Here is a 26845-nt window from a genome sequence, read left to right as displayed (position 1 = left end):
GAGGTAACTGGGAGCAAGCTATGAGTCGGACTTAATGCTGCCGTAATTGCCCACTGGCCCCTGGTTTTGCTTATCAGGCACAGGTAGGTTAGTGCTAGGTCCCGAGCCACTTGAGAAACCTTGGCGCTGGTGTGTGGGCTCAGGTATGTCCTTCATATAAGGATATACTGGCTAATGTCTCAATTTTAACATCAGTGTTGAGGGTTAGTCAATGTCATTGTTACATCTACCACAGTAGTGCACCTAATCCCTGTATGTTATTATTATAATGAATCCCCTAAGAGGAGACACTGAATACAAGTCAAAGCGCTCATGTACATCCCTACTACATCTCTCTCCATGACCCATATATTTACAGCCAAGGACTTGATGCCACCTCTTAAGATCACAAAAACCTTTCCCAGAGCTAGTGGCGCCTTGGTATGCTTCTTTGCATGGAGCTTTAGGCAAATAATACATAAAAATTAATGAGAGATCAATGGATGTCTCAGTGAATTTTCCAAAAATGGCTGAATTCTTTTGTTACTGAGAAAAAGTGATAGCTGAGTCCGTAGTGAACTACATGGCACTACATGTGGGTCATACATAACACAGACTACTCGGTCCATTATATTCGTTCAATTGTCATTGATCTGACCTCATCATTTAACAATGCTGGAATTACATCTGAATAAAATGTGAATAAGAGTAACATCGGCATTGAGTTTGTACGTTTTTATAGGCATTCCAGTTTCCTTCCAATCTCCAAAACATACTGGCTTTCTATAAAACTTGTCCTTTTATAGGTGTGTCTGAAATTTAGATTGTGATTATAGTCCCTGTACAGTGCTACAAAATAGTTTGGTGCTATATAAGCAACAGCAATTGAAAACAATTTGCATAGTATGAATTGTAACCTTGACAAAAAAGTAAAAGCTGGAAAAAGTCAAAATTGTAACAGTATTAAATGGGCACTGTCAGATCCAAAAACGTTTTCTATGTTGTAACTGAAGAAAAATTAAGAACTTTTGTAATAGGGTTGTTTACATATATATTTTTTTATATTCAATAAAGAAAATGTCTCCTTAAAATCCCACCACTTGGGGTCCCCATACCTACTGGGACACTAACCAGTCCTTCAGCAGCATCAGGTTTGTCCATGAGTCATGGACAAGAGATAACTCATGGTCAAGGCTGCACGAGCAGACACACCAATCACCTCCCACCACCACCACAAGAGAGGGATATGACCCCCTTCCCCTTAGAGGAATTCTAACACTGTGAGCTAATGAAAAGAGGGATTTTTGTAATAATTATAGGTGATGGAGCATACATTTGGTGTACATGGTAAGGATAAGGTACTGAGTAACATATTAATTTTCTATTTTTGTGGGATCTGACATGTGTGCTTTAAATAATGAGTAAGTATGCATGAATCTTAGGGTATGCTCACACAAGTAAACAAAAAAGCAGTATTTATTACATGGAAACATGCCAATTTTCTGTAAAATGTTACTTCATTATGGCCAAAAATGTAATTATGTAACTGAGGCTCTTGGTGCACTCATTCTCCAGGTACGTGCACCCTGTCCTCTGGCCTGCATCTTCTAGTTTAACGTCCTCTTTATTACTATACATCTTTCTTCTTTTTAAGATCTTGCTTGTGAGCAGAGACATCTCATATACTGTCAGCTGACACTGTCAACTACACATGCGCCGCTTCCAGTTTACACCCGGAAGCGGCAGCACTTCTTCACAGCCTTGGCCATCTTTGTTTATGTAAGCAATGCAACTGACAATGTGAGCTGACCGTAAGTGAGATCTCTTTGCTTGCGAAAGGAGAAGAGATTTGTGACCATAAAGGAGGAACAGAGGCACAGACTGAAAAACTGTGGAGACCATTTTAAATAGTGTCAACCTCACTATAAGCCTGAGTCAATTTGAGCCTATACATTAATTTAGAATGTATAGATTACCCATGCAAACACAGGGGGGCGTGCATATTACTGCAGATGTCCCCTTGGTTAGATTTTAACCAAGCCCCCCATGAGTGCAAATTAACAGTGCTAACCACTGAGCCAGTACACTATGTCAGAAGTCCCTTCATAAACATTATGAGATATTACCCCCATACAATAATTGTGTTTTTGTTCAAAAGTAAATCAAATAAGTTGCCTAAGACATAAAAATAAATAGACAGGCAGACATTACAGCCACTCACCTATTAAAGGGGTATTCCGAGCAAAAACATTTTATCCCCTATCCAAAGGATAGGGAATAAGATGTCTGGTCGCTGAGACCCCGCATCTCCCTGCGTTCTATGCGGGTGCTGAATCTCCAGTTTCGGAAACCTCCGGGTTTCCGGGACTGGGGACGTGACGTCATGCCACGCCACCTCCATTCATGTCTATGGGAGGGGGCGTGACATGAAACACAATGGGAAATAGCATTACCATGACCTACATGGAGGCCCATTATGGACATCTTGTCACTTTGCAATAAAGCTTTGTAACAGTGGATCATGGTGTATTATTCACAATAGACTGTAACCTTATTATTCACAATGAGCAACCTTCTAAATTATGTAGCAACAAACAAAAAAAAAACAAATATTTACTATGCAACACAGCCAGCACTATTTAGTGTGATAGATTAACAAAAATTACTTAATTTTGATTGCAAACTTCATTTGTCTCTTTTTTTTTCTAGTAGTAGGCAGCTAAAACACAAACAAACAGACACATAGATACATTAGCAGCGCAAATAATTTGCAAACGCAGGTTGAGATATGCAGTGCAAGCTAAACAGGAGAACATTTGCAATTTAAAGTATAATTCATGATAATGAAAATGTAAAGCAGTAGTTCTGTTTTATTCATTATGGCAGGTTAGGAGTCCCTGTGAAGATACCGGGAAGCAAAGAGTAGATTAATAATTCAATTTAGCTCTGAAATGTGCACGTCGGGCGCCATGAGCTTTTATTCTGTTACCAGCTGCTGACCCTAATATGGATTAACCAATTAGACATCTCTATTTAATTGCTGGATGACCCATCTAAAACTCCCAATGAATGTTTATTATAAACAAGATCACTTGTCTTCAAGAATCCAGGTTCTGCCCCTACTGGAGATGAATGGTTTGATAGCGGCACGCAAAGACTCTTGGAGAAAGCTGGATCATTACAGTCCTTGTTCAGTTACAAGCCCAACTTTTTTTTCCTCCAGTCCCCTTTGGCAGAGTACCAGCTCTCTTCGATAACCCCACATAAAGCAAATACCATTTGTCTGAAGTTACATTTGCTTCTTGTTATCACAACTTACGCCACTTAATTCGTTATTCAACGAATTCACTTTCTTGCTTATTAGATGCAAGGTAGCTGCTCTCCCCTGAAGGCCGTGTATGCAAAAGACTGCTTGTAATCCTGTCACTTCAAACCTCTCTAGGCTCTTACACTGCTCCAGGAATGTGAAATAAAGAAGCAAACAATTTAGATTTATTCATGACAATATTAAATCTACAGATGAAAAAGAAATGAGAGCCACGTAGTTGCTTTCCCAAAAAAAAAAGTTTAAAAATAGTTGAGATAAATGAGCTGCTTAATAGATAAAGATTAAAAAACATATATCGCCTCCAACCAAATAAAAACCAGCTCAAATAAAAATTAATGTCATAAAAATGCTTTTGTTTCGACCTTGTCTTTATTGGACTAGTTAGACCGAATTTGCAAGGGAGTAATATTTCAATGTCAAGTCTAAATCAGTACAGTAATGCTAATGCATCATAATAAGTATCTCCAATTATCTTTACTATAGGTATAGTTACTGGGTATCCAACTATACAGTTTGGTTTTGGCAATGCTTCATTTCAATAGGACAATTAACACATTAAGATAAAGAAGTTAGGATAGTCTGACACATCTGTTCCAATCTGTATAACTAAAGCCCCATTGACATCACATCTTTGAGGTACGTCACTATAAACCACAATGGACCTGCGGTGTAATCATTGACTTAAATGGTCACTGTCAGAATTAAAAACTTTTTATATGTTGTACAATTTGGCAAAACATTATTCTTACGAATATACTTTACTTAAATAAAACAATTGTATCTTCTTTTTATAGAAATCAAGGCTAATTAAAAATAAAAACACTAGGGGTCCCTATACCATCCAAGATTGTTCTGTCCGGCTGCAGCATCATCTTTGTCTCAGCTGAAGCACAGGCATAGACGTGAGGTCCGAAATAGCACTCGTCTGTGTTCACTCCGGTCCTGTCTGAAAACCCACCACCAGTGCACAGGCTTGCAGGATTTATGAAAAAATTATGCAACTTTTCGATTGTTTTCACCCCATTTGGATTAATAAATGCTTCCATTAATTTACACTTCAATTTTTTATGAACTTATTTTAGTGGCCATGTGAACTTAAAGTAAACTCTTATATTATTCATCACAGACTTATAATATGTGTAACCTGGCAGTGATCTTACAGTGACTTGGCAATTGCCTTAGCATATTAGTATGAATATGCCAGAGATACCCAAGACCCTTGAAATATTATTTCATTAATGCCCAGGAATGCGTTTCAGTCTTCAAAGCCCATGTACATTCCCAGCCACCTTCTCTGCTTTATGGTCCAGTTCTGATGTGCCAATTGTGGGTGCCTTCAGGATTTGACAGATGGGTTAATCTTCACTTCCCAAATATATCAATAATTCTTGGACAACAAGTATAATATAATCTTGCAACATTGACCCCTTAAAGGGGTATTCCGGGCAAAATAATTTCATTCCCTATCCAAAGGATAGGGGATAAGATGTCTGATCGCGGGGGGCCTGGTGTGACGTCACGTCCCCAGTCCCGGAAACCCGGAGGTTTCTGAAACTGGAGATTCAGCACCCGCATAGAATGGATAGGGGATAAAATGTTTTTACCCGGAATACCCCTTTAAGGACTGAGCGGTTTTCCATTTTTGTACTTTTGTTTTTTCCTCCTCACCTTTTAAAAATCATAACCCTTTCAATTTTGCACCTACAGACCCATATCATGGCTCATTTCTTGTACCACCAATTGTACTTTGTAATGACAGCAGTCATTTTACAAAAAAATCTACGGTTGAATCATAAAAAAATATTTGTAGGTAAAAAAAAAAAAAAAGCCATTTTGTAACTTTTGGGGGCTTCCGTTTCTACGTAGTGCATTTTTCGGTAAAAATGAAACCTTATCTTTATTCTGTAGATCCATACGATTAAAATGATACCCTACTTTAGCTATAGAATTGATTTGGTTTTACTTCTGGCAAAAATCATAACTACATGCACGAAAATAATATGTTTAAAAAATGTCCTTTTCTGACCCCTATAACTTTTTTATTTTTCCGCATACAGGGATGTATAAGGGCTAATTTTTGGTGCTGTGATTTGAAATTTTTATCGGTAACATTTTTGTTTTGATGGGACTTTTTGATCGCCTTTTATTCATTTTTTATGGAATAAAAAGTGACCAAAAATACGCTATTTTGGATTTTTTTTCCGTGTATGCTATTGACCGTGTGGTTTAATTAACAATATATTTTTATAGTTCGGACATTTACGCACATATTTATTTATATATTTTTTTAAATTTAAATCAGAAAAGGGGGGTGATTCAAACTTTTATTAGGGAAGGGGTTAAATCACATTTATTAACTCTTCTTTACACTTTTATAGCCCCCATAGGGGCTATAAAATGCAATACCTTGATTACACACACTGATCAATGCTATGCCATAGAATATCATTGATCAGTGTTATCGGCGCTCAATTGCTCCAGCCTGGCTATCAGGCATGGAGCAATCAATTGCTGATCGGACGCTGAGGAGGAATGTAGAGACCCTCCTTGTGTGTCGGGACACCGTGGTTTTACCAGTTACTGCTCACCACCAGGCGCGGTTTTACCAGGCACTGCTCATCACCTATCCAGTACCGTCCGTCCCTACAGTGAAGTATGGGGGCGGCATGCCGGCACCCACATTTTGCAGAATGTCCGCTCAGAGATTTTCTTTGTGGACATTTTGACATGTGAACATAGCCTTACATTGGCTATGCACAGCTCCTCCACCTTTCATTAAGCGACATATTCCCTGCCATTGTCACAGGAGGCAACAGTTTCAGGCACACCCCTTAGGGATTGCATCCCTGCAGGTCCCTCTTTCAGGCCCCCCTAAATCCCTGCCAGGCACTACCTATATAAGGACACTCTTTCCTTCCTGTAGTACCTGAGGTACAGTGTAGTTATCTACATGCAAAGGTGTCTGTTTTGTTCCTGACCTGTTCCCATGTTTCACCATAGCCTGCCTTTAAAGGAGAACTATGGGATTTAACATTTTATCCCCTATCATAAGGATAGGGGATAAGTTTCAGATCGCGGGGGGTCCGACCGCTGGGGCCCCCCACGATCTCCCGTATGGGGCCGCGGCTCTCTGCATAGAGAGCACGTGTCGACCACTGCACGAGGCGGGGGCTGACACGCGCCCTCCATTTACTGCTATGGGAGAGCCGAAGCGCTGTCTTCGGCAATTTCCGGCTCTCCCATAGCAGTGTATGGAGGGGGCGTGTCGGCCGCTGCTTCGTGCGGTGGTCAACACGCCCTCTCTAACCAGAGAGCCGGGGCTCCGTACGGGAGATTGCGGGGGCCCCAGCGGTCGGACCCCCCGTGATCTGAAACTTACCCCCTATCCTTAGGATAGGGGATACATTTTTCAATCCCGTTGTTCTTCTTTAAGACTCTGCTTCTGCCTGATCCCTCTGCATCTGTTGGCTTCTCCTGTGTATGGCCCGTATTGGAAAAGGAGTGATTTTCCCACAACAACCAATCACAGCTCAGCTTTCACTTTACCAGAGCTTGTTAGCTGAGCTATGATTGGTTGTTGTGGGAAAATCACTCTATAATTCCTCTCACACCGTTTGATAAATCTGGGCTTTAGACTCCACTCCTAAATTGGCCTTAAGCCAAACCGATAATTGGCACAGCAAGTCCACACCCATTGGGGCATTACACTAAGTACTGAGTAAAGAGTCTTAGCACTTACATTATGGGGAATGCAGAATAATGAGGGGGGGGGGAGTGTACTTTTTTTTCTATTTTAGCACAAGGTCACAACAAAATGCATAAACAGTGAAAGGTTCTGAAGACTTTCCAAATGTATTGTACATCAGGTACTATTCGTAAAACATAGAAACAATGCTTCTAGTATGCCAATTCCTTGTATGCCTCACTATAAAGGTAGAAGGATACAGAGGTATAGAAAGGTCCCTTTATGTTTGCCCTATCATAGTTCTCAAGGCTGTAATGCAGTTATAGGGCACTATTTTTATGATAGAAAATGTAATCATGCTCCAGTTTATTAACAGTTCATCTCTAGCAGTGGTAGAAATGCTACATTGCAATGCTAAAAGTCAGCCTCAGATATCTCCTTGATCATAAACAGAATGGATGCCTTAACAACAAATGTCCAGAGTTAGTGAAGATGTAATTGGGTCACCTTTTCAGGGGAACCTTTGTTCTATAAGCTCCTCTGGGCTCAGAGAACATCAAGGGCTAATTATAAATACAGTCCTCCATATGGTTACTCATAGCACTATGTTCCCATTACCATAAATTGCTATGTATGACAATATCATGAATGATAAATCATATTTCATCCCCTTCTAGCTTGTTAGATTTGACAATTGATTCTGTGTAACCATGAACATCACCTTAGAATATTCTCAGGGGACACAAGATTTTTTCCATACATTTTAAATAAACACACAAAATTATTCAGAATTAAGTACATCCATGCAAAATAGATATATGTAAGTTATCTTCCATGTGAGGTGTCATTTACACAATTTTTATTTCCATATTTATTTTTATCTATTAAACCAATTCTGTTCACAACATGTCACTGGTTTAGGTCACAAAAGACAAACTATAACAGTAAAAAGCATTGTCTCTCTTTGATAAACCCTACAAGGGTCTATGGATTTCCAAGAGGGTTGTTGCATGCTTAGGACTCCCCTCTATACGAGTGGAAGAGACATGAATATAAGCTTGGACACATCAGTTCCTAGTTTTCTTTGTACTATGCAATGCCGCTATTACGTTTGTTTATTTGTTATATACGTACAGTTAGTTATGCAGTTGATTTAGGGTGTGTTCATAAGTGCATATTTTTGCTGCAGATTTTGCTGCCCGTTGACTTCAATGGGTAGCAAAATCTGCTACAGCAGATCTGCAGCAGAAAATACGCATGTGTGAACGCACCTTTAATGTCATGATAGGTTAAACAATATTTCAGCATCTTACAGAAATAACTTAATGCAAATCTGTATGTTACATGGTATTTTCTGTAATGGAGGCATGCTGCTGCTGTATGTTCAATGTCTTCTTCCGCCCGCTTCTTCATCTGATAACCCCACACTTCCGTAAAACTTTATATACTAAAACCTGGCCATAATTTTTCCTAAAAGATGTTGGTTAAGTTTTGTCACTTATTTAGCTATATTTGTCCCATTGCTGCCCTCTCCTTCTCTGGTCCAATGTTTATTCATCCCTATATGATTACCCAGCCTCATAACAGTGTGTCAAAATAATAAGTCCTCATCCGTTTTCTGACCAGTTCTTGCATTTCTTCATCCACTTTGCTTCAGTCCAGCACTAATTCGGATTTATCCTCTTTCCATCCAAACACTCATTCTGAACTTTGAATTCTCCGGTCCAAATTAAATCACATCTCCTCTGCCCATTGACTTTAATGTTTTCTTCCGCTGTCCTGTTCACACTACGGAAATTCTGCTAGCGGAATTCCGACGATGAATTCCGTTCCGCTTCAAGAATGAGCATGTTCATTCTTCAAGCGGAATCCGGTAGCAGAAATCAATAGAAGTGAATGGTAAAAAAAAAATTTGCCAGACATCGTTTTCGCGCGCAATTTGCGCAGAATTCACACGCAATTCACACTGAAAAACCCTTAACTTCTTTCTCCCCCATTTCTGTGTGCAATTCTGCGCAAATTCCGCGCAAATTTTGCACGAAAATTAAATTCTTTTTTCCGTCCGTAAATTTTTCAGCGTGAATTACTCTTGAATTACTCAGTGTGAACATAGCCTTAATAGAAAACACAGTGCCCTTCATAAAAAACTTGTGCATGCTAAAAAGGAAAGCAAGTTATTTGGCTACCAGGCCGACGCTTTGAGGAGCAGAATCATTAGCTGATTTTAGACTTGTTTTTAGTATTTATTCTAGTGTGTGAAAATTGTAGATGCCGCTGCCAGTAGGAAAGGAGACCCCCTGTCCTGGGATCCCTCCAACACTACAGTGTAGCATCATTTTATCACAGGATCTGAGTGAGTGGTCCATATTTGGATATGGCATCAAGCTGTTTGTGGGCATGGCAAAATAAATTGTGCACCCATGCCCATTAATGTTTGTTTAATCCCGTTTTTTTTTTTTGGTCCACTCGATAAACCAAAATATTGTTATTAATCAAACAGTAGGGAAATGCATTGGGACATATAGGACATACATTAAGGGGTACCTCTCATCAAAAAAACTTTTGATATATTATAGCTTAATGTATGCAGAATAACTTTACAATTGCATGTTATTAAAAAATATGCTTCTTTCTATTTATTTTCCACTTTGAAGAAATGACCACTAGGGGTCTCCCTACCAGTCCTGGCAGCAACATTTCAGACTCATGCTGGAGTCCTAAACGCTACGAGCTGCCAGTCTGCTTTGTTCACAAAGGAGAACACTCAGAGCTGCCAGCCTGCTTTGTTCACAGCCTGTTTGGCTGTGAACAAAGCTGGCTGGCAGCTCTGAGTGTTTAGGACTCCAGCATGAGTCAGAAATGCTTGCTGACAGGACTGATCGGGAAAAATACAATAGAAAGAAGCATATTTTTCATTAACATGCTATTGGAAAGTTATTCAACATTCATTAATCTAAAATATATCAAAAGTTTATTTGATGAGAGGTACCCTTTAATGTTTGTGTTTAATATCAGGCATAACTTGATACTGGTCTCAGGTGGTGTTTGAGGTGATTTTGGCCTTGTTTGCTCGGCTCTACACATTTTCATCTCTGCATCTACTGGCCTGGGATAGTTCTTAGTCATTATGCAAGGATTTTGTAAAGTACAACAGTTCAAGTGTAAAAGTACACTCCCTGGAACCTCAGTCGGCATACATTCACTTCTTTATTTTGCCCAAATTATTTGGGGCCAGTGGACAAATGTTTCAGGGGGCAAGCAGTGGCTTAGTGCTAACAATTCACTCTAACGTGAAGCACGATTCAGTGTCCTGCCTCTGGTAGCACAATTGTCAAATTCTGGTATTAAGGACAGTACTCAAGCTCCAGATCAATATGATCAATGTTTTCTGAGAGTCCTACAGTAGCTCTGCTTCTTTCTCAAATACTGAGAATTTACATATAGTGATGTTATCATAGCAGGAATGGTCACACTAAATTACTTTTAGAATTTTATATTATATTTTATATTATATTTTATATTTTATATTTTTTATATTTAAAATTGTAGGTATAGTGCATCATGAAGCAAACAATGACAACATTGAGGCTACTCAAAAGACATGAAATATTTACCTTGTGTCAAGATAGAGCAACACGTAGCCGATACGTGTCTGCAGATAGAACCTCTATCTCCTCCAATGCCGACAGCTTACTTTATTATTGTCCAGTGTTACATAGGTTTTCTTTTTATTAAACAGGAAATTACATTAAGTACCCTAGGCTTTTGTACCAGTTTATTATCTTTGTTTTACATAAAATACCCCGTTTTCCTAATGCGAGCAGCTAATTGACAGAATCACATTATTACCCCTTTTTATGTTACTGCTGATATCTGGGACAGATAAATTTGTTCGTCATTTTACAATTCTTGATTTTTTTTTTTTTGCAAGTGGGAGATTTTAAAAGTCACCTAGTGATTTTTACAGTGCAGCCATATGCTAGATAAAGATATTTAAGCTGTCAGGATAAACCGCTTCTGTTTTCATTTTGCATTTATTTCACTGCCAGACTCAAGGCATAAATTTTTCATCACCTGCAATGCGATGAATAAAAGATTAAAAAAAGAACTGAGAAGAGATTCTAACACATGCAGTGTATGCAGGACATTGAGCAGACACAGTATGCATAACTAGTTGTTTAATTGTCTGTGTTTTTTTGTTTGTTTTTATTTTAAACATAAAGATTATTATTTTTTAGGTTAATATAGAACCAGCCAATTTCTAGACTGATAAAGTCTCTGACCCTACACTGTTCTGGGTCAATAATCTCCTATTTTACTGATAAAAGGCTCTGCGACACTATGAAGAACTGCATTTTGTGATTTTTCATGGCAAATTGAGGTACAGTATAAGTCATCCTGAGGAAGTAAAGTAACATCTTAACAAGTAAAAATATATATTTCTTGTAAGAAGACTAAAGACTCCAAATGCAATTTAGGCTCATGAATGTGTCCCAATACAAGTGTTAGTGTAATGAACAGTGTTTACGAACAAAGATTTTACTTTTCAGTATGGGTTGAGTGTCAAGTGGGTCTAAGTTCTCCTTCATGCTCTAGAGTACAACTAATGCAATAGGGAGCCAAAAGGAGATGTCTGCAACTTTTGCCCAGGATGGCGGTGGAAGTTCCTCTTTTTAGGATATGTTAATGCTACGTAATTCAAACGTAGGATTGCCAGACTGAATCTCCCCTCTTTGAATTCCGTGAGTGGAGATTCCGCTTCAGTTGCCCAGTGTGAACGCACCCTAACAGTATCCACATCCTCAGGAAGCAACTACAGTGGCAATCTATAGCAGCCATAGGCACGGTGGTTAGCCTTTCTTTTTTCTTGTAGGCCACAGACCACTTTAAGTCTGTATCTACAGGATGCCAGAAGCATGCACAGGATGTTAGTGTCCTAGTGCAGACAATGCAATGTCATTGCATTGTACCACCTGTGCATTCTGTGAGGCGTTATTTTCATAGGGGGTAATTATAGTTGTGATACCATTATTTTTGAATAATAGTGATTGAGGACACCGTAACATAGCAGGTACTGTAACTGTGGCAAATAAAGCAGCAAATCTGCAAATACAAGTCAAGTCTGGAAGCATGTTTTATGGCAGTCTGGGCCAGATGGAAAAGTAAGCAAAAGTGAATGACTAGAATCAGAGAAGACACTGTGAGTTAATGAATGTAAGTGCTTGTGAGAATTGATATCTACCACTGTATGGTGACTGAATGGCGCTAATGCAAGTTTATGTATAGTAGTTTAAATTTAGTAATAGTATAATAATTTTGTATAATAATATTGTAATAGTAGAACAATTGACACAATATGTTGTGGCAACGGTGGTAGTCATGGTATTGTAGCAGTGTAATTGGTAATATTGGTCTTTGTATTTTTTTCACTAACAGTATAGATGAAATATTTTTTTAGGGCCAGATTATGACTGGAGCTACTGGAGCTTCAGCTCCAAGCCCCGCACTCCTTGTCAAACAAGGAGGCCCCCACTGACTACTGAGGACCCGCTGCTTTTTAAGATCCATACACAGATCTGTCTGTTCTGTGCAGCTATGTGCAGGAACTCTTCCCTCCACCATTCTATACAGTACAGTGATTAAGAACCTGCCAATGAAAAGCACAGACACATGTGATGTCTGTGTGTGTTGTAAGACCGTGGCAGACATGGTGGTCAGGGATCACTTTATTTCCCCAAGGTACCTGTCATATGTGGACACTGTGTCCTATTATTGTTTAGTTTTTTTGGTTCAAGGCAAGTTTGGTAGTGGGGCAAGTCATCCCTCTTCCTGTGCCCTTCAAGATTTTCAGGTTGGACTTACAGGGGCTAAGGATGATAACCAATTGTGCACTGGGAGGCTGTAAGGAACCTCTGATAAGAGTTGGGTCTTAAGGTGCAACCACAAAAAGTGGACCCTTACTATTTTTTGTGACTGTTTTGTCGAGTGGATGTTAGTAAGCCACCTGTGCAGAGAGGGAATATTTTGTGCGGGAGGATTTATTTTGTATTTGCTCTGTACCTGAAGTTGAAGGCTTGTTTTGTTACTGAAATATAAAAAAGGAGAAGCCCTGTTTAAACATTCTGTGTTCCTGTCTTGACTGTTATTATGCTGCTATTTGACTGGTTCTATATAGCTAATATCTCACAGTGTATATAAGTGATGTGTGTGGAAGTGTGTGTATAAATTATATCTGTGTGTTAGTGTCTGTGTGTGTGTGTATGTGATATCTGTGTGTAGCATCTCTACTACTCTACTACTCCAGTGCCCTCAAGATCCGCAGTCACTATTCTGCTACTACTTAATGTCTTATACTTCAGTCACATTCACTGTATGCTAGGAATAATCTTAAAACTTGTCCAGTATGCTGGGAATACATGGATTTTGCACACTATAAAAACAAGACCCTAAACTGCAGAATTGCATTTATTTTTCTTTCCCTCTTCCCCCAAAAACAAGATAAAAAAAAAAAACGATACCACATGTACCCCAATGTGGCTCATCCCACAAAAAAAAAAAAAAAAAAAAAAATATGGCTATAGAAAAATGTAAACCTCTGGGAATGCAGTGTTAAAACAAAACAAATTGACAAACTGCTGTGTTCTTAAAGGGGTACTCCGCTGAAAAACATTTTATCCCCTCTCCAAAGGAGAGGGGATAAGATGTCTGAACGCGGGGGTCCCACCGCTGGGTACCCCTACGATCTCTGGCGTAGCACCCCAGTCATCCGTGCATGGAGCGAACTCCACTTCGTGCCTGATGACTACAGCCACCATGCCCCCTCCATTCATGTCTATGGGAGGAGGTGTGACAGTAACATAGTAGCCGTCACCCCTCCCTCCCATAGAAAAGAATGGAGGAGGCATGGCATGACATCACAAACACAGTAGCTCCAAGCTTCCGTATTCCGGATGGCGCCACTGCTGGCCGAGATCACGGGGGTCCTTTGGATAGGGGATAAGATGTTTTTGGTGGAGTACCCCTTTAAGTCCCCCAAAAAAGCTGCGTTCACAAGTTTTATTATATGGTGGTGGGTTAATAGCAAATGGAATGAATGCATTGCTGTCATTTAAGTAAACTTTTGACAAGTCGCACAGACTTGTCAAAGGTTTAGATCAGTTGGAGTCTACATATATATATGTATATAAATTTAAAGTCATTAAACCCCCTCTGATCATTTATATATAGCTTTACTCCATGGCTTGCATCTCGATCCAGGGATTAAGCCAAATTCAAGCTTTGCCCTGGGTGCAGGAAAACCTAGGTACATGAAAACCTCCTCCCCTTCAGTCATTTTTCTTTTTTATATAAGAACATAAATGATCACCCAAAGGACAATGTTGGAATGTAAATCCAAATTGCTTGTCTGTATGCTCATACTTGTGTACTCACTACCACAGATCAACGTATGTCTTTATCAAGCTCATGCCTTCATCCATGCACTCCATGGATGAGATTGTGATGTCGGTGCAGGCAGCTATACATCGCCTGAGCTTGTTGTTAAAGGGACTCATCAGTATTACTAATAAGTCTCAATCTAACAAATGTTTTATACATGAATGATTCCTTTACATAACAAGGGCTGTAGCTATTATAAAGAAGTCATTAATTATATCTTATACAGTTTTTCAAATTCATGGTTTTTATTAGTTTTCAAGTCCCAAGACATATTGCAACAACATCATGGTAATAAATATAAGAGCACCATAAATAGACAACTAACAGTAACTGAGATGTACAACAAGAAGTGAGTGGGTATGGCAAAAAGAGAAATAGCCGGCTGACAAGAAGTCTACCAATACAATTCTAGTCAGATGGCAGAACCGCCGATCAGTTCACTGGGTGATTACATTGTTACCTAATAGCAAAGTATAGCATATATTTGTGAGACTGGACAACGAAAGGCTAATAAGTAAAAATGGCAATTGTACAAATAAGAGTGTACAAATAAAGAGTAAGGGGGAAAAAGGAAGGAGGGATTAGCATAAAAATAAGAATAATGGTCAAGGAGGACACTAGAACAAGAAGGATGACAAAGCTGGAACTGTGGAACATGCCCAGAGTGAGCAAAGGCACCCTTATCCACTTGTTAGAAGGCGAAGGGGTTTCAACTATGCAGGGTCAAAAATGTTATAAAAATGTAATCGCTTCACCCATTTGGCCCAGGCATGTTTATTTGCAGATGACTGCATAGGATTTATACCTAGCTTCTTAAAGTCAGCTCACAAGGTAAGGTGAGCTAAGTGATCTGTTCTCACTGGTGTGGGGTTGTGTGGTGGCCATTGTTGCTGTGGCACCATGTCTGTAGGGTGGTATGGCCCTGAGCCAGGTCTGGCAGAAGGGGAAATGTTGGACCACTGTGTTATTCCTCCTATGGGAACAGGTGTTGCAGTATGGGTGGTCACCACCCAGTGCCCTGCCATTTAAGCTAGGGACCCACTTAATTAGGTGGTCGTGAAGTGGCAAGAAGGCTTATACAGTTTCAACTAAGTGTATTCTAACTACCATATATACTCGAGTATAAGCCGACCCGAATATAAGCCGAGGCCCCTAATTTCACCCCAAAAACCCAGCAAAAGTTATTGACTCAACTATAAGCCTAGGGCGGGAAAAACATCATCCCCCCCATGTCATCATCCCCCCCTGTCATCATCCAGACCCCCGTCATCATCACCCTCGTCATCATCACCCCCGTCAGCCGATGGCTGTCCGGGCATGCCGGGAGTTGTAGTTTTGAAACATCTGGAGGTCCGCAGGTTGAAGACCACTGCGGCCTTCGTCATCAGCCAGACCCCCCTTTAGTTTTCTACTCCCCTCAGTGGCAAGGAAGGGTGAGCTGATCCGGGCCATCTATGCTGCAGGGACCGTCCGGTGGGGAGGGTTAGTGGTTCCAGGCTGTCCATTTTCACCGGTAGGCCCTCTTCTTCACTCCGTACCCGGACCCGGACCAGTGACGTTACCTTGACGACGATGCACAGGGACGTCCCTGCGCATGAACATCCCTGTGCGTCATTATCAAGGCAATGTCACTAGTCCGGGGCCGGGCCTGGAGTGGAGAAGAGGGCCCTCCCGCTGAAGATGGAAAGCCCGGAACGACTAACCCTCCCCACCGGACAGTCCCTGCAGCATAGATGGCCCGGACCAGCTCACCCTTCCTTCCCACCGAGGGGAGGTGAGTAGAAAACGAAAGGGGGGTCTGGATGATGACGAAGGCCGCAGTGGTCTTCAACCTGCGGATCTCCAGATGTTTCAAAACTACAACTCCCAGCATGCCCGGACAGCCGATGGCTTTCCGGGCATGCTGGGAGTTGTAGTTTTGCAACATCTGGACGTCCGCAGGTTGAAGACTACTGAAAGGGATTGACAGGCGGAGAGTACACTCGAGTATGAGCCGAGGGGGGAGTTTTCAGAACGTAAAATAATGCTGAAAAACTCGGCTTATACTCGAGTATATACGGTATCTGATGTTAGTAATTGAAATTGTGCTAAAAAGGTATAATATGGTGAAAGCAATGTCTTTCAGCATATGCCACTAAAGGATTTTTTTAAGCACTTCTTACTGGCAGACAATGCACAAGTGGTAACTAATGCACTTACCTACTGGGTTTTGCATTGGATGCAACTACCACAATAGCATGGTGCATACACCCTCCAGTATTCTCTCGAGGAAAACTTGTGCATGGCCTATGGTCCTAAAAAAAACATGAGAAAAAAACAGTACAACTTCCAAAATATCCACACTGGTGCAGGGGCAGTTGAAATATCTGCTTCCTATGTGATTGAATTCATCATAATGGATTGTGCTAGAAAACCAATTCATCAATCCATACTACATCAATAACAATTATGTATCAATATTAAATGACCATACCTCCTGAAAATGTATAATACAAATTCTGACACATTCAACAGGGAACAGGTTAAGATTCTCCTTGAAGTTTAAAGCACATAAAATAAGTTTATAAAAAAAAAAATGAAACTTAATTTAATTCCTAATTAAAGCTCAATTTGTGTTTAAAGCCGAAGGATGCGCACAATCCCGTGAGACCAATGAGCTCACACTTAAGGCATTACTTAATTTCACTCCTATGAGTCCTCATTTTTAACAGCATTTCACATTTCCATCCTTTCAGATTAACCCCTGAGAGGTCCATGGATAAGCATTCTTGTTATCTCCTACATGCAGACGCTATCAGTGTAGCATTAATGGGATGGTATGGGATGCAACTAGTGTCTTCTCCCTGTGTCCTTAGATTTCTCAGCCCTGCACTAGTGTTAATTGACTGCGTTCAAGAAGGTAGTTGGCTCAAAATGCTTGGAAATTATTCAACACTTAGAATTAATCGAAGATAAATTTTATGCCCATTAACTCCGGATATTAACTTTTCATTAACTCTTTTAATTGAAACAGTACCAAATGTTGTCTTTAACATTTGATATAGTGGTTAAAACTGACAACAAACTAACAATGATCCCACACAGGACATAAAAAGCAGAGGGTTCTATATAAAAATGAGTCCATAAAAATAGTTTAAAATACAGACAATCATTTAAAAGTATGCAGCTTTATTTCAAGTAAGCAGAAGGTACACAAAGTCACACCTGCATAGACCACCTGTTCACAGCTTGATACATTTCGGGTGCATGTCCTATGTGGGATCACTCCCAGATGATGGTGTGACGCGCTGAAATGCGCATTGGGGAGTTGCTATCCTGGTCTCTGCACTCAATACTTGGTCTATTGGTCTGTATGGTTTGCATTAGTTTTTCTTTTTACACTTAGTACTTTCTTGCCTTGTCTTTATCAATAGATTTGTGCAATTTTTTTTGTGGGATTTGTGAAATATACAGGTCTCCCATGATTGTTAACCTATAATTGTCATGTGTAATACATGTGTGCGCTGCAATAACCTGACCTATTATTGTGTAAGTCACTTTCATTACCCTTGTGCAGATCCTGTGATTTCGTCTTTTGTTGATGTCTGATTTTTTCCTTGCAATACAATTTTTTTTATCTTAAATGAGCAATGTCAGATTCTAAAAAAAAAATTTTGTTGTACATCTTGGCAAAACATTAACCTTTCCAATATACTTCATAAGAAAATGTTATTTCATTTTTATAGAAATCATGGCTTATAAAATCATGGCTTTGTCCAAGCTGAAGCACAGGCATGGACAAAGTCCAGTAAGTGAGGGTGGGCTAGCACTCTTCTGTGCTCTCTCCAGGTTGATAGGACAGAAGAGAGTACAGAGGAGTCCTATCAGACAGGAGAGAGCACAGAGGAGTACTATCAGACAGGAGAGAGCACAGAGGATTACTATCAAACAGGAGAGAGAACAGATGAGTCCTATCAGACAGGAGACAACACAGAGGATTAATATCAGACAGGAGAGAGCACAGAGGAGTACTATCAGACAGGAGAGAGCACAGAGGAGTACTATCATACAGGAGAGAGCACAGAGGAGTACTATCAGACAGGAGAGAGCACAGAGGAGTACTATCAGACAGGAGAGAGCACAGATGAGTACTATCAGACACTAGAAAGCACACAGGAGTACTATCAGACAGGAGAGAGCACAGAGGAGTAATATCAGCGAGGAGAGAGCACAGAGGAGTACTATCAGACAGGAGAGACCACAGAGGAGTCTTATCATACAGGAGAGAGCACAGAGGAGTCCTATCAGACAGGAGAGAGCACAGAGGAGTCCTATCAGACACTAGAGAGCACAGAGGAGTGCTATCAGAAAGGAGAGAGCATAGAGTAGTGCTATCAGACAGGAGAGAGCGCAGAGGAGTGCTATCAGACAGGAGAGAGCACAGAGGATTACTATCAGACAGGAGAGAGCACAGAGGAGTCCTATCAGACAGGAGAGAGCACAGATGAGTACTATCAGACACTAGAAAGCACAGAGGAGTACAATCATACAGGAGAGAGCACAGAGGAGTAATATCAGCGAGGAGAGAGCACAGAGGAGTACTATCAGACAGGAGAGAGCACAGAGGAGTCCTATCAGACAGGAGAGACCACAGAGGAGTCTTATTAGACAGGAAAGAGCACGGAGGAGTCCTATCAGACAAGTGAGAGCACAGAGCAGTACTATCAGACAGTAGAGAGCACAGAGGAGTACTGTCAGACAGGAGATAGCACATAGGAATGCTTTCAGACAGAGGAGAGCACAGTGGAGTGCTATCAGACACTAGAGAGCACAGAGGGGTCCTATCAGACAGGAGAGAGCACAGGGGAGTCCTATTAGACAGGAGAGAGCACAGAGGAGTACTATCAGAAAGGGGAGAGTACAGAGGAGTACTAGCAGACAGGAGAGAGCACAGAGGAGTACTATCAGACAGGAGAGAGCACAGAGGAGAGCTATCAGACAGGTGAGAGCACAGAGGAGTGCCATCAGACAGGAGAGAGCACAGAGGAGTGCCATCAGACAGGAGAGAGCACAGAGAAATGCCATCAGACAGGAGAGAGCACAGAGGAGTACTATCAGACAGGAGAGAGCACAGAGGAGTACTATTAGACAGGAGAGAGCACAGAGGAGTACTATCAGACCGAAGAGAGCACAGAGGAGTGCTATAAGACAGGAGAGGGCACAGAGGAGTCCTAACAGACAGGAGAGAGTGCAGAGGAGTCCTATCAGACAGGAGAGAGCGCACAGGAGTCCTATCAGACAGGATAGAGCACAAATGAGGGCTGCCTACCCTCACTTACTGGACTTTGTCCATGCCTGTGCTTCAGCTTGGACAAAGCCATGATTTTATAAGCCATGATTTATATAAAAAGGAAATGACATGTTCTTATGAAGTATATTAGAAAGGTTAATGTTTTGCCAAGATGTACAACATATAAAAAGTTTTCGCATTTAACAGTGCCCATTTAATGTTCATGTAATTTTTATCTTGTGTTCAATAAAGTATTTATGTACTTTAGTAAGTTACTAAATTTTACTTCATGTTGTTATATTCATAGTTTGGGCGGTCACCAGTATTTGCCATATTACTGATCAAGGGGTCACTTTTCTTAATGGTACTGTACACTTTACCCCATGTGTAGCTTGTATAATCTTTTGCTTTATTCCAAGTTAGTAAATGGTACACAAAATCACCCTTGCACTGACCACCCGTTCACACCTTGAAGCGTTTTAGGCGCATGTGCCCAAAACGCTTCAAGATGTGAAAGGGTGGTCTGTGCAGGTGTGATTTTGTGTACCATTTACTAACTTGGAATAAAGTTGCATACCATTCAAGTGCTGGATTGTCCGTATTTTTTACAAGTATCCATAGAATCTGTGCACTGAGTTGAAAGGAGGTAAGTTGGTTTTACTCTGCTTAGGTAATGGACAACAAAGACTTTCATAAGTTAAAATTTTTTTACTACTACAGGTCCCAGAATAGCGCTACTTAAACCCACAATTAAATGCAGCTCAGACTCAGCCCTTTAATATTCAGTAGTCATTTGTGATTCGTACAGTGGTGCACATTAGAAAACAAGAATGCATCTTCCATCCAAATAGTAGCTCAACCCAGCTTCCACAACTCTTAAGCTTAGAAGAAAAACACAATTTTATAACTTTGCAAACAGCCTTAGGTAAGAAACAGGTATCATTTGTTTTATCTCCCTATCAGCTATCTGCCCATGTCTGCAGCTCTGAGTATGATATAGAGCTGACAGATTCCCATTAAGAAATTATTGTGCATGCAAATCTTTATGCAAAAGAAGGAGGTATGATATAGTAATATATACATTACATCCCATACACAGAAATTTCTTAAAACAAAATATACTGATTATACATAAAATATCTATGTTACTTTATTGAATCCCATCCTTTTAGATAACACAGCAATTTAGATGCACAGCAATTCATAGTAACATGTCTGCCATTAACCCCTTAAGGATGGACCCATTTTTTACCCTACTGACCAGGCTCTTTTTAATTTTTTATTTCACTGGGTCTCTTTAAATGGTAATAACTTTAGAAGCTTTTTCTGAGCGGAGCGATTCTGAGATTGTATTTTTGTGACATATTGTACTTTATATAAGTGGTACATTTTTGTTGACACATGCAGCATTTTTTGTGAAAAACACCAAAATATGGTGAAAAACTGGAACATTTCTAGCCTTTAAAAATTTTTTTTTTTTATGGTTTACACTGTGCGGTAAAAGTGATGTTATATTTATTCTGTGGGTCAGTACGATTATGACGATACCCATTTTATATACCTTTCTATGTTCTGTTCATCATCTGACCTCCTGCTGCCATAGCAACCAATGGAGACCCACGATGGTATCGCGCCGCCGCCGTAGGTGAACAGGAGGAGCGTGCCCGATACCATTGTGGGTCTCCATTGGTTGCTATGGCAGCAGGAGGTCAGATGATGAACAGAACATAGAAAGCTATACAAAATGGGTATCGTCATAATCGTACTGAGCCAAAGAATAAATATAACATCAATTTTACCGCACAGTGTAAACTGCCCGGGGCAGTGCAGAACATCGCTAGGACGTAGGACATTTTTTTTTTTTTTTTTTATCAACTGGTGCCAGAAAGTTAAACACATTTGTAAATTACTTCTAGTTAAAAGATCTTAAAGGGGTATTCCAGGAAAAAACGTTTTTTTTATATATCAACTGGCTCCAGAAAGTTAAACAGATTTGTAAAATACTTCTATTAAAAATCTTAATCCTTTCAGTACTTATGAGCTTCTGAAGTTAAGGTTGTTCTTTTCTGTCTAAATCCTCTCTGATGACACCTGTTTCCGGAAAAGCTCAGTTTAGAAGCAAATCCCCATAGCAAACCTCTTCTAAACTGGGCGTTTCCTAAGACGGGTGTCATCAGAGAGGATTTAGACAGAAAAGAACAACCTTAACTTCAGAAGCTCATAAGTACTGAAAGGATTCAGATTTTTTTATAGAAGCAATTTACAAATCTGTTTAACTTTCTGGAGCCAGTTGATATATATAAAAAAGTATTTTCCTGGAATACCCCTTTAATCCTTCCGGTACTAATCAGCTGCTGTATACTACAGAGGAAGTTCTCTTCTTTTTGAATTTCTTTTCTGTCTGACTGCATTGCTCTCAGTTCATGTCAGGAACTGTTTAGAGCAGGATAGGTTTGCTATGGGGATTTGTTCCTGCTCCGGACAGTTCCTGACATGGACAGAGGTGTCAGCAGAGAGCACTGTGGTTAGACAGAAAATAAATTAAAAAAGAAAAGAACTTCCTGTGGAGCATACAACAGATGATAAGTACTGGAAGGATTAAGATTTTCAAATAGAAGTAATGTAGAAATCTGTTTAACTTTCTGGCACCACTGGAGTATTGCTTTGATAAAATGATGTCCTACCTTCACTTAAAAGGTCTAGCCCGAGATTAAAATTTATCCTCCAATCATAGTATTAAGGCTTCCTATGATCAAGCAAAAGAAGGCCAATTGTCCCCTACCTCTAGTAAAAGCAGTGGCAGCACTGTCTATGGAACTTCCTAACATAGCAGAGTTCAGCCCTCTGCAATATTCATTAGTAACATAGAAAATGAATGGAGTGGAGGTAAAGCATGTGTGCTGCTGCTCCATTCACAATTGGCCTCTTTTTTCGTGATCATTGAGGGTCCCAGGGGTTGGTCCACCACTGATCAGCTAGTTTACTGTAAAACCCCTTTTAGGGTAGAGTCAAACACAGCTTATATGCAGCACATGGCAGTCCTCAGTGAGGTTTGGATGCGGGCTCGCATGTCACAGTTATGTCGGTGCGCTGGCCCTGCCTCCAAACCTTTCTGCGCGCACAGGATTGCTGCAAGTGAGCATTGTGTGTTTGCTTATAGGAGAAGTGCAGCGTATTTCCCGCTATGCAGCAGATTATGGACAGCGTGAAATACACTGTGTATACATTACATGTGACAAGGGGTGAAGTCCTGGAAAAAAGTGTGGGAACTCATCTAAGATCAAGACTGGTCCTGCAGGACTCCAGCTATGGGAACGGTGTTTCTGCTGTGGAAAAAGTGTGTTCCTGCAGTACTTGAGCCCTGCAAGTGACCATACCCTAAAAGAAATTTGCTTTCACTGAAGAAAAGGACATTGGAACCCTCCATTATGCATTTATAAACCCACCATGCAGTACTACAAGAGATCAAAAAGGAAGCTGGCAAGATAAAGTCCAATAGAAGTAGAGAATAACATAACATACCACTGGCCAGAATAGCTTACACTACTTCTTCCTTTACCATTGTGACTGATTTAATGATGTTTTACTCTAATACAGCAAGCTCTTTTGGTATACAATAGCATAAACAATAATATAGACCTACCCTGTGTGTAGACTTTTTATAATCTCATTCTACATACTCCTCACTATAAACATTATCACTTGTCTTCCTTGGTATCTATACAGCGCCAAAATTCTAGAAACGTAAAAAAGTTAAACTTTTTCTTTTTATAGAGTTGTTCTTCCACAGACGAGCTGGAGCAGTAACTTTGCTGAGTAGTAAAGGGTCTCTTTCGACCCTTAAGGGTATTTGAGGATAGCATCAGCGGCTCTTTGATTAGTTTAAGTTACTTACAACTGTATTGGAAGAATGAGAATGAGTGAAACTATGAAAACGAATATAATATTATAGGAATAATAATATAATACGAATATAAGTGATAATAGGCAAAAATCAGGTGCTGAGAAGCTGCCTCTCCATATGTCATCCTGACAGCCCACTCATAACAATGAGAAATCCTCTAGTTATGCCAGAGGGTATATTTAACACTCACGGGGTTAAGGCAACTAGCAGTAGAAACAGCTCCTGGAGGATGCTGAAAAATAATTTAAAACTGGGAACCATATGAATAAAATATGATATTAAAACTAACTTCTCTCGCTATCATTTCTAAACTAGCCCTTGTTTTCTTTCCTGTAACCCTTTGCTTTATTTTAATGGCCTAAAGTGCGTGATGAAGGCATCAGTTCAGAGCAGAATAATATTTGAAGGTTACATGTATACTTGAATGCCAAAAACTCAAAAGATGTTCTTTCTTTCATAATCCACTATAATATGGTTACAAGTGCATTGAAATTCATCTTGTTAGAATGGTAGTAATATATCCCACCAGGACTTCTGTTCCTAGTAGCAATTTAAAATAATTATTGTGAGACTTGATGCTAGACATCAGGTTTGTAACAGAATTACAATGAGGGAAGTGTATTAGAGACAAAACATTGCTGCAAGAAAACTTCATAATGGTGCAATTTGAAACCAAGCCTCAATTTTACAGTAATAGATTCTCTTTATGGTGGCACAAAGGAGTAAATGCACTTAGCAAATTTAAATCTATTACTTGCCACACTTTGCGGATTGTGGTGCAAAAAAAGAAGAAAGACATAGAAAGGAAAGAAGGAAATGGCATTACCTCCGAGCATCTTCCTTACATAAGCAGTTCCTTCAGTAAAGAACACCTCATTATAGTGTAGAAATGCACTGCCCATTACCGCAGGAGATGCTACAGGTGAAACAAATATGTACGCGTAGATTACACATTCTAATTAGAGACCGCTGCACAGCCACATATTCTTTACCCACAAGGAAAGTTGGCGATAACCAAAATAGCTATTTTTTTTTTCTCTCAACAATCTATGGATGTCAAAAGGCATTTATAGGTATTAACAGTGTTAATAACCACAGGATGTCGTACACCTGAATGTGCATTTTTTACACATTTTATCTTAACATTTAGGATTCACATTTTTGGCATAGTTTAAACTGCAATTTTACATAGTTTTGCAATGTGCTAATTGGAATTTGATGCGGTTCAAACTGCACCAAAACTGCAAAGTGTGAATGCACTCTAAAATGACCAACATGTAAAGTCCTGCATCATGTTTGGATCCCATTGGTCTGAATAAAAAATTTGCAGGCATAGGGCGGTCACAGAACATACAGCGGGTTCCACAAAATCCTACGAAGTCCCGCAAACTTCTGAAATGCCACAAGGGGGTGATGAAATGGTATGCAGGGTACTATTCCTAAAAGCCTTGATAAAATGTTTGTGGAAGTGGTCCCACATGTTGTGAGTAATGGCCAGAAATCCAGCAGCAGGATTAAGAGAGGCGCAGGGCTCTAGTACATAGCATTAATGGACTCATGACATTGACAACTGTAAAGGGGAAGTATACAGGGTGGGCCATTTATACGGATACACCTTAATAAAATGGGAATTGTTGGTGATATTAACTTCCTGTTTGTGGCACATTACTATATGTGATGGGTGGTGACCATGGTGGCCATTTTGAAGTTGGCCATTTTGAATCCAACTTTTGTTTTTTCAATAGGAAGAGGGTCATGTGACACATCAAACTTATTGGGAATTTCACAAGAAAAACAATGATGTGATTGGTTTTAACATAACTTTATTCTTTCGTGAGTTATTTACAAGTTTCTGACCACTTATAAAATGTGTTCAATGTGCTGCCTATTGTGTTGGATTGTTGCAGGAGAAATGCTAGCACAGGCTTCCAGTATCCGTAGTTTCAGGTGCGGCACATCTCATATCTTCACAGCAGAGACAATTGCCTTCAGATGACCCCAAAAATAAAAGTCTAAGGGGGTGAGATCGGGAGACCTTGGGGGCCATTCAACTGGCCCACGACGGCCAATCCACTTTCCAGGAAACTGTTCATCTAGGAATGCTTGGACCTGACCCCCATAATGTGGTGGTCACCATCTTGCTGGAAAAGCTCAGGGAACGTGCCAGCTTCAGTGCATAAAGAGGGAAACACATCATCATGTAGCAATTTTGCATATCCAGTGGCCTTGAGGTTTCCATTGATGAAGAATGGCCCCACTATCTTTGTACCCCATATTCCACACCATACCATCAATGTTTGTGTTCCAACAGTCTTGGAGGGATCTATCCAATGTGGGTTAGTGTCAGACCAATACCGGTGGTTTTGTTTGTTAACTTCACGATTCACATAAAAGTTTGCCTCATCACTGAACAAAATCTTCTGCGTAAACGGAGGATCCTGTTCCAATTTTTGTGTTGCCCATTATGCAGCACCTGAAACTACGGATACTGGAAGCCTGTGCTAGCATTTCTCCTGCGGGGTTGCTATCAGTGTGTGAAGAGTGGGAGAACAGGGTTGCATTGACAATCCAATACAATGGGCAGCACATTGAACACATTTTATAAGTGGTCAGAAACTTATAAATAACTCATGAAAGAATAAAGTTAAAACCAAGCACATCATTGTTTTTCTAGTGAAATTCCCAATAAGTTTGATGTGTCACATGACCCTCTTCCTATTGAAAAAACAAAAGTTGGATTCAAAATGGGCGACTTCAAAATGGCCGCCATGGTCACCAACTATCTTGAAAAGTTTGCCCCCTCACATATACTAGTGTGCCACAAACAGGAAGTTAATATCACCAACCATTCCCATTTTATTAAGGTATATCCATATAAATGGCCCACTCTGTATATTAGGCAGCAAGTGAACAATCAGTTTGTGAAGCAGATAAGCTGAAAGAATGGGTAAGTTCATGGATCTAAGCAAAACCGTGAGGACTACACAAACGGGTCAAAGAGTTTACAAAATGGCAGGGCTTGTCTGTGTGTTCCTGGTAACCTGCTAAAGTGAATCGTGACAGGGTATTGGGGGCCCAAGGCTCTTCGATGCACATGTGAAGCAAAATACCATCCCGGACACTTTTAAATGTAAAATTTCTCTCGGGAGTAACCCTTTACTTCTTTTTGGAGTGCATAGTAATTGAACAGTTGTTGTTAAGAGGTGATGCAAAAATCCTATCTAATGGTATTGGCGAATCACC

The 26845-nt window shown here is 40.1% G+C and overlaps 1 protein-coding gene across 10 annotated transcripts in view; it reads right to left on the bottom strand.

Moving 5' to 3' along the window:
- KIAA0825 (KIAA0825 ortholog) overlaps positions 1 to 26845 on the bottom strand; it is a 406103-nt gene that overhangs the window by 89417 nt on the left and 289841 nt on the right. Inside the window, exon 20 of one of the 10 annotated variants that reach the window (XM_056538085.1) lies at positions 11048 to 11066. The exons of 8 other annotated variants lie outside the window; for them this stretch is intronic. In XM_056538085.1, the coding sequence (XP_056394060.1) occupies positions 11063 to 11066 (4 nt within the window). In that variant the 3' untranslated portion in view covers positions 11048 to 11062. Of the gene's footprint in view, positions 1 to 11047; positions 11067 to 16638; positions 16724 to 26845 lie in introns of those variants that run through there. One more of the 10 variants, XM_056538057.1, reaches the window with a different exon arrangement.

The sequence above is a fragment of the Hyla sarda genome, chromosome 1, assembly GCF_029499605.1.
Source record: "Hyla sarda isolate aHylSar1 chromosome 1, aHylSar1.hap1, whole genome shotgun sequence".
Lineage (NCBI taxonomy): Eukaryota > Metazoa > Chordata > Amphibia > Anura > Hylidae > Hyla > Hyla sarda.
Note: the sequence above shows the minus strand (reverse complement) of the source record. Positions and strands in the feature narration are given on the sequence as shown.